Source organism: Diadema antillarum, unplaced genomic scaffold (genome assembly GCF_040938485.1).
Source record: "Diadema antillarum isolate AM-2024a unplaced genomic scaffold, OU_Dant_1.0 seq00000657_RagTag, whole genome shotgun sequence".
Taxonomy (NCBI): Eukaryota; Metazoa; Echinodermata; class Echinoidea; order Diadematoida; family Diadematidae; genus Diadema; species Diadema antillarum.
This window is the reverse complement of record NW_027271569.1, coordinates 592-10,423: the sequence shown is the minus strand read 5'-3', so window position 1 is coordinate 10,423 and position 9,832 is coordinate 592. Positions and strand designations below refer to the sequence as shown.

At 38.2% G+C, this 9,832-nt stretch overlaps 1 protein-coding gene across 1 annotated transcript; it reads right to left on the bottom strand.

Moving 5' to 3' along the window:
* Nucleotides 1–6,970: 6,970 nt before the first annotated feature.
* On the bottom strand, nt 6,971–8,338 carry LOC139736596 (UDP-galactose transporter senju-like). The gene is made up of 2 exons (XM_071647343.1): nt 8,330–8,338; nt 6,971–7,696 (listed from the first exon to the last, which is right to left on the bottom strand). Exons 1-2 carry the CDS (start codon nt 8,336–8,338, stop codon nt 6,971–6,973), a joined length of 735 nt encoding a protein of 244 aa, XP_071503444.1.
* Between the last annotated feature and the right edge of the window lie 1,494 nt (nt 8,339–9,832).

The window sequence follows — 9,832 nt, the reverse complement described above, 5'->3', positions numbered from 1 at the left end:
GGGGAGGGTCATAAGTATATATTTGATGAAATATATACATGTATATCAAAACTGCAATGAAGAGAGACACTCCCACCAGCATACTGAACTATTCAGTGGGTCTCAAAGATCACATAATTAAATCTAGTAGCTGAGTGACAAGGGATTTCACCAGTTTTGTGGTGCGTGTGAAGCAGATGTTTCCTAAATTTGGACATGAACAGTTCAGTCTTCCCACATAACTTCTTTATCACTTCAGATGCCATTCTGACGGCACAATAACCAGACACCAGCTCTTATTGTGAAGCATATAATTTGCAGGAACGATTCTCACAACACTTTGACCGCATAGTAGTGTATACTGAATTGATTGTCATATACTTAAGTGAACAGTTCAGTACTTGTCACAAATGTACTCTGCTGGCTGTTACTGTCTGTGATATCATACCAAGACAAAGAGCTTTCGAAGTCATCATATTCACAAATTTCACATTTGTTGGAAGTAACTGACTTTGTACAAAAACTAGCCTGACATTCTCAGCTTCCCACCGCCTTCACTCACTCAAGATAAAAACAGCACACAATCCATTTGCTGTGGACTGTTTGAACGGGTGACATACAATTGTATTGTTCAGTGGGAGCTAGGAGACATGTGATAAATCTTTTGTCTTTCAGAACAACTTGCCTCCCTTTGTCTCAGTAAATGTAATTGATATCATTGTTGGACGTGTGTTGATTTTGGATGTTTATCTGGATTGCTGGTGGAATGGGACAATTTAACATAAAGTCTGCACAGAGAATGAATGTACGACTACTCCTGTGTGAGATCCCTACCCTTGTCCCTTGCTGACGTCGATTCCACTAAATTTCTCTCGTACAACGCTAAGTGGCTTGCACCCAGCTGCTGTTGGCCAATGTGTTTCGGTCAACAAAATAGAATTTAAAAAATATGCGTTATCTGACAAAAACCTTCCAAAAGCCGCCATGAAGAATTGATCAGAGGTTAACTAAAAATCTCCACACTACATATTTTACAAGCTGGTGATATGTCAACAAGTGCAAAACACGTGGGAGATCATATGGCCTGTAAGCTACTGACGGGAATGTGCATGTGTGGGACAACAGATTACAAGTGAAATCTTCTTTGTTTTTCAATTCTGTCATGTGGTGATTTAAATTTGTTCTACAGCACCCTCACATCCACACCTTGCTCCAACACATACATACCATTTTTGCTGTCCTTTGTAAATATGAACATTAGTGCCTGTTAAATAAGACTATCAGAAGGAAAGTTGACTATATGTTTGTGTATGGTTTGCTGAAACAATACACAGGCCATGATGCCAAGCAGAAGATAGTTTATGAGGCCTCCGAGGTTGCTTGTAATGAAGACAAGCAAATGCTTGATGCATTTTTGTTTAGCAGCCTGAGTAGCCTGTACAGATCTGTTGTGAATATTGATAATATGAGCCGAGACTCACTTTTGTGTACATTTCAACTTTCCACATAAAGTGTATACACATGTGCATAAATATCCGTCCTGTATTCATATGCAAATTTTTATCTTGGTTAATTCATTCTACTGTATTATACATGTCAACAAATTAAAACTATTAGACTAGATCAAATCGAATGAAGGAACACTTGTATAGACCGCAAAGTTTGTATATTGTGGCTTTCACATGACTATTGTAATGCCAGGTAATGGCAAAATAGCAAAGATCTTCTTTTGTTTGTTTTTTTATTTGAAGATCTTTTTCTCTTTCCCTCGGAGAGATTGCTCAAAATGTTTACCTCATCTTCACTGTAAAAAAAAAATTTACTGTGGATATTATGAAATGTACGTTCTCTCAAAAGACCTGTTTGGATTATTATCAACAAGTGCAATCTAATTGCACTGATTAGTTGTTTGACTGCTTCAGTCTTTTCCTTCCATTCATCCATTTTGCATATATACATTATTCTTAATTTTCACATGCCGCGATGCCATTCAATGTACATATTTATAAAGACTGTTCAGTGATATGTGTCATATGATAAACAGGTCTATGATGTAACTTATACCTGTCAACTTCTATTTAAGCATCATAAGCCTTTCTTTGTTACCATTTTTCCGCAAAATAAATGCTCTGTGGAACAGCTTCTGAAAATGTCAAACGTGTGACACCAAGTTTTTCCCCTCCGTCTTTGTGGTGTGTGTTGAGTGTTGATGCTAAAATGAAATGCCAACACATCATCCAAGGCATAAAGTGAAGACAACGCGCTTAAATGTCTATTTGTGTAAAATCATGGAATGAAGGGTTTATTGATTAACTTCCCTGAAGACATCAAGTACATGTGCAGGAAAGACAAACATTGGTTGGCCCCATGGCAGAAATGAGCAATGCTGATTATAGATAGAACATGGCATCCATGATGGAATCAATTCAATACCAGTAATAATGTTCAGAGATGATCAGCTCTGTTGAGAATAACGGAGCATTTAAGTAGTCCTTTTTTTTTTTTGGCAAAAAGTTATTACATGTATCAACACACAACATGGCTAGAAATCAAGATGAGATTTATGCCCTCCACACATACATAGATTTTGACCATTATTACAATAGAGATAAGGCACACACCACCATGGTCAATTGCATACATGTACCTATAATGCTAGTAACAGTCACTTGTGCCAAATTTTAGGTCAACTGCTTTAAAAAAATGAGGAAGTAGTTTAGCCACAAGATTTTGCAACGGACCAACAGAATGCGCGGCCTCAGGGAGAAACCTAAATACCCTGTTACACACTTTGTGGAGGGGGTATAAAACCCAACAAAATCATAAATAATACATACACTGAATACCTTTTCAAAATACTAGCAAATCAGATATTTTTTTCACTCACTTTACGCATTTTTTTCATTTATTTTTGTGTTCATTTCGTATTTCATTGCACACATGTTTGCCCACATGGATGAGACATAAAATTAGTACTGCACAAAACCAGATGTATCAACTACATTAAAGGAATTACGCAAAGGTACAAATCGCATTATCTTCTTGATGTCGAGACAGCTTTTAAAAACTGCCTAAAAGTCAAATATGAAAGGCCTACATGTACATTTTCTTTTTCAACATAGTAATAAATACATTGTTTCATTAAAAAAAGAGAGTGTATCGAAACCTGTCCTGTAACAAAATGAACGCAAAGCACAATGTCTAACCAGATACTGTAAAACCATACATTTTTGTTATGCAGGAAACTTTCCCAGATTTCACAAAGAGCAAAGATTCACAAAAATGAAAGTGTCCCTGTATTACTAGTACAATGTACATTACATGTGCATGCAGTATTCACTGTACTGGTGATTTTTTTTTTTTCATAGTCTGCAGCTCGTGATTCGAGTTTCATGACGCGAAAAAGGCCGTTGGTTCCAATGTACGAAAGCCCAGACAGACATGAACCCAGGTTAAAAACAGGAAGAACACTAAGTGATTTTCATTGCACCGACAGCAGACGTCCGTTTACCAAAAGTACTCTGGTTTTACAGTATTTGAATTGCAGAAGGGCAAATGCAACCTTGTTCAATGTGAAAAAAACAAAGCAAAACAAAACCAAGGGCAAAGGTGGAAATTAGAATACAAGAGAGGAGGCAAAAGGGCTTTGGTAAACAAAGATGAGGAATGCCCTATATGCTGTCAACAAATTACACAAGAGTTGTTTAAATTATTAAAATGGTCTACATGAATACTGGTCTGTGATTGGTCACAATGCAGTCACATGACTAATGCTGTAAGGATTAAGAATATATATACATTTGTACATATATATTTTGTGAACAGTGACATCACATCAGGTAATATACAAGTAATTCCAGAAATTGACTGGCTGCCAACAGGGCAAGTAGGAGGTATGTTCATGTAGACAATGAAATATAGCAAATATTGCTTTGTCTATTGTAATTTAACAGTTGATAGTCCCTTTTGAATTACATTTTCCCCTAAAAACAATGTTTGCTCAGTACTGTACACTGTGGGGAAAAATATAGCTCCAAAGGGTTATGGCGAGTGAAATATATTCACACCTCTAAAAAGCAAATATCTGTAAAATGTCACATTCTCCATTTATGCTCTTAAAGCTATTGCCCAAGTACCCCAGTGGTCGGTCATTCATTCATTCATTCATTCATTCATTCATTCATTCATTCATTCATTCATTCATTCATTCATTCATTCATTCATTCATTCATTCATTCATTCATTCATTCATTCATTCATTCATTCATTCATTCATTCATTCATTCATTCATTCATTCATTCATTCATTCATTCATTCATTCATTCATTCATTCATTCATTCATTCATTCATTCATTCATTCATTCATTCATTCATTCATTCATTCATTCATTCATTCATTCATTCATTCATTCATTCATTCATTCATCCATCCATCCATCCATCCATCCATCCATCCATCCATCCATCCATCCATCCATCCATCCATCCATCCATCCATCCACCCACCCACCCACCCACCCACCCACCCACTCACTCACTCACTCACTCACTCACTCACTCATTCATTCATTCATTCATTCAATCATTCAGTATGCTAACTATTGCTAGTCACCTTGGGGCGAGCCACAATGAGTCAGTATAATATACGCTATTATTTTCTTGTACAGATATTTTCGCGAATGAGGAGGTCGCTGGAATGTTCGTGAGATGTTGATTTTGCGAATTGACACAGAGGCCTTCATAAGCATACTATTACCTATTTTCGCATGTTGTTAAATTTGCAGTCTAACTATGATTCACAAAATTCACAAAAAATTAAACCCTCACAAAAATAACAGTATTATGTCCCCACTTTCTGGTGCAATGGTGTGTGTGTGTGTAAAAAGGACAGACCACTTCATATGCTTTGCACCTTGCCCTCAGCAAGACGTGTGTGTGTGTGTGTGTGTGTGTGTGTGTGTGTGTGTGTGATGACTCTTGTTACGCACTGGAACTTCATTGAACTGTATATGCCACATGTTTAGTGAGTTGTGAATTATAGGACTTCCTGACAATTGCATGAGTGGTTCAATTTGTAATCTTGGAGTAGGCCTACAGTAATGGACGGAGAAATGCAAGCATGCACATCACATTCATGTCAGGATTAGTTAATATTTTTGTGTGTTTTTTGATACATGAATAGCATCCAACTCACAAAATTCTTAAAAATAAAAAAAACTCACGAAATATCTGGCATAAACAGCACGTCCAATCTAAGAGAACTTTTTGCTGCTTACCAGAGGGGAACAATATGATAACACACAACAACGTTCAGCTATAGCCTCACATAGCCTTGAACCTCAAATCTGCTGGATGCAAAGCAGACACACTACCAACTGAGCCACATAGACTGCTCGTGGAGTGCAATGACCCAACAGAATGAATGAATGGACCCATTCTATAGTAAAGCTATGCAACATTTCACCAAAGTGGTGTCATACCTGGCAAAAGATGAAACCTCTCAATTTTACTTAGTCAAGTTCAGATTTGGCAAGAACTTGCATCAAAAGAGTTTCCAAGGAGAGCGCACTTACAATAGTGAAAATATGAATATGCAAATAGTAAAGTGACGGTGTCATTCCCTCACAACTTGCCATATATCATATGCATCTTCAATGATTCAATTTGCTTATTTTTTCATCTGTATAGAAGATCTACATCAAGAACAAGACAGTAAGACACCATTACCACTTTTCTGCTCTTACTCTTTAAACAGTTTGGTGTCATAACTAGAAAAGCACTCTGAGAGGTCAGACCTCCGCCAAGCAGTTACTTTCCATCGATGATCTTGCTCTTCCCAAAGAGATTTTTTTCCTCTCCACCACTGTGGAAAAGCTCTTCAATAGAGATCAGTGATTTCCACCCATAGGTATACATGCAGAAAAATTGCCCGATTTCCCAATATAGAAGCCTTTGTTACATCATAAACCCTCAGCTGCGTGGGCACCTCGCCCTAGCAGAAACTTGAGCACGCACTTCAGTGTGCGTATGAAAACCTCAAAAATGCCCAGCTTGAACTCCCAAGTTCATTGACCCTACCTGCCAAAATATAGAAAATCCTACACAAAATCCACACAAATTTCCGGATCACTACCAAAATTTAATCATCTGTTCCTTGTTCAACCTTTCCTACAAGTTTCATCCCAATCTGTTCAAAACTTTTTGAGTTAGTTTGCACACAGACAAACAAACCAACAAACCAACGGTAATGAAAACATAACCTCATCCCTTGGCGGAGGTAATAAAGATGTGATCCAGTATGAGCACTGTACCTGAAAACTGTTTCTTGATTCTTGCCCTATCAAATCATACAAATGACCATGACTATCACTTCGTATGCAAACATCACGTTTCATGTGAAAACTATATTATGGGCATACCAGATTCTCAAGTACATATTCAGGACAGTTGGTTTATGAGGATGGGTGGAATGTTAAATCTAGACATGGAATTTAGGAAGAGTTTTTCCTATCACCTCTTCATTCAACATGACTATCAACCATACCTGGCAAGCAGTCAACATCCCGCCGCTGAACTTTCATTGTGATTAATAGTGGATGCCCCTTTGAATCACACAATATGTAAATGATAATGTGACATCACAAGCCCTTAATAATATATTCATTTATGTACACATACCAGGAAACCACCAAACTCTCTCGGTCTAGCAAAGCACAAATCCCTGAACGTCTGATATTCTACATGGATAAAGCACAGAAGTTTGACGGGTAGAACTAATTGGCTCGCATCTTTCATCAAAACTTTCAATACAAAGACATTTGTAAGACATTTTGTAACTGAAAATTTGTGGCACACATTCAACTCATACATTGATCGCCCAGATCAGACTAAAAAAGAGTGACTTCTTCCTTCCCACATAGCACAGCTTGACCTTTTTTGCGCAGCTTGCTTCAGGCACTGCATCCTGACATGATTGGCTGTGACTATCGTCATGACGATGTGGACATGTTGGGCTCCCTCTCGAGTTGATAATTACCATTTGCACTGTCGGCACTCTCTGAGAGCTTGGCTTTGCGCTTGACAAGCGGAATGGGAGTTTGTTTGACGGGGTTCGTGGAGTAGAGGTGAATGGCAGTGAGAATGAGGACCATTGCCACTACGGTGCACTTGGTGATTGGTATGCCAAACAGCAGCCATGTCAAGAGGGCAGTGATCACCAACTCCAGCCCATTGGCAAAATTCTTCACAATGGAATTCAGAGACTTGAGAAAGACTGCAGTTGAGATGCCCATGGCGGCCATGTTGACTACCACCACAGCAACCTTGAGCTGTTGCCACGGCGCCATGTCGCCCCCGCCATCCAGAAGAAAAAGGAGCTTTGCCACGGGCTGGTTAGAAGCCGCGAAAAGGAACAGGCCACACGCAATGGAGTCCACATACATGAATATATTGTGAGTCCACATGTCAAGCTTTATGGCGTATCGCTTGAGAAGAAGTTCTGTGAAGACACCAGCAAAGGTGGAACAGAAGAGCTGTAGCAGTATGAGGAGAATTCGGTAGCTGGGTAACCATCTGGAGACTCTCTCTTCACTCTGCTCGCCGTCATCTACAGCACTGACGAGTGCGCCAGAGTCGACATGTTTGATCATGCACCCTATCGCGAGCAGGACCAGAGAAAACCACTGCCTGGCGCTAAGTTCCTTTCTGAACAAGACCTGAGAAGAAGAGGAACAAATCTGCACACTACTACTAGGAACACTGTCGATGAAATGGTGATTGATGTGGTTACTCACACAACTATCTCAAATACACAAAGACTAGATTTACATGATACTAATTGAAATGAATTGGCAAAAAAACAACTTGAAGAATTTAACATGCACTGACTTTTTATGTTGCTAACCATCATTCTGATCCCAAGGATTTTGTAAAAGCATAAACAATAACAAATGAAATTTCTAAGAATTCATTTCTATTTCAGATTCAAAATAAGGACATATTGCAATGGGCCATACTTCAATCATGTTTACGTACAAAACTTCTTTTCACACCAAAACTGAGGGGGGGGGGGGGGGGATAGGATCCTGTACCCCTGAAAATTAAGAAAAGAAAAAGTTAGGAATATTCATAACTCTTAATACAGTATGCCATTAAAACTGTTATTCAGAGAATATGGGATTTATCAGTGTTTACTTGGGAGTTCATAAAATTTGTATCAAATGAAAAGAGAAGAACCAACCATGTAAAAAGTTAAAGAATGAAAAGTTACTTTACCATCAATCTTCATGAAGGTAAGCATGCACGGCAAATCAGATTCAAAATAAGGACATGTTGCAATGGGGCCATACTTCAACCATGTTTACGCACAAAACTTCTTTTCACACCAAAACTGAGCCAATTCTACCACCATTAGAAACGTCAGTATGAAGTGCCATATAAATGCAATTATTATTATTATTATTAAATCACAATAATCTCTTCTGTGCCAAATTAACTTAACGCCATTGGAATGTCCGGGTTGTGTCATTTTATACCTGTACTTATTTATTGATCTTATTATTCTTGGAAGAATGTATTGTATGCATGGCTGATTCCATTGTTATGATTATTGCCCACAAACGATTTGTTTGTATTTGGCCATCAGTTCTCATCATTGCTGGTACCCGTTTTGTGTAGTCAACACGTATGTTTGTCTTCTTTCCAAAAATAAACCTGGCACAAAACGCTTAGTATCCCGACACTGGCTGAAATCTCAAATTTGCACATTTACATCATAGCATATCCTTGAACAAAGGTGACTTACATGGAACATAAAAAAAATTTAAAAAAAGATAAATCTAAAAAAGATTCAGGCACCATGCGCATCCTGAACAATAAAATCAGAGTCAAAGTATAATTCTAGGTCTATATATCACTAGCCCAGGTCATCAATTGTGGAGCACTGTTGAACTACAATATGGCATGTTTGCTTGCTTTTCATACTTTTTCTCTTTTCCATGCTCATGCTACACGAGGAAAAAAACAATGCACTCACAGGAGTAACTCTCAGCAGGCTGACATTGTATTGGTATCATACAGGGAGAAAAAAACCCAAAAAAACACCAAACATTTTAATACCATATATCCAAAAGGATTAAAGCTACACATTACATTTGTAATCGACAAAATGCAGCAGCGACATTCCCATATTTTCCTTTACAAGCAATCGAGATGGCATGTCAACTTGTGCAGGACAAAGATATGTAAAATCAAATCAACCCGTTTAGGACGGATTGATTTTGCTACAACACGCATTTCCCATAGACACCTGCCCGTGTACACTCGGGACTCATCCTCAACGGGTTAAAAACTGATAGTTCCATTTCACATAACATGACCTGGTTGATCACTCGTAACTTAAGCAACAACAACATCAACAACAAAGTTGGCATCTGTTAGTCTCATAACAATTGTTTTCTGTTTTAGGTTGAATGATATCAAAAGGGGATTGTATTAGATTTGTCATGCTGACATCAACTTTTATCTGCAAGAGTACGCACCTATGCTTCCTTGCTTTTTAATAAAGATTGGTTTTTATCCTATTGAGGTAAAAAATAAATCTCAAATACCAGTTCTGCATGCCATCAGAGGGGAATCTAAATATATCATCTGGTTGATATATATATATATATATATTTTTTTTTTTTTTTTGGGGGGGGGGGGGGGGGGGGTACAGAGAAAACAAAAGTTGTGCCATAATAGCTTGCTTTAGATTACTGAATTTCTTAACCCTGACTAGGCCAGGCTTTTTGGCCTGTTCAGTGGCAGGGGGAGGGTTGATTCAACACCCCCCCCCCCCCCGAGATCTCAGC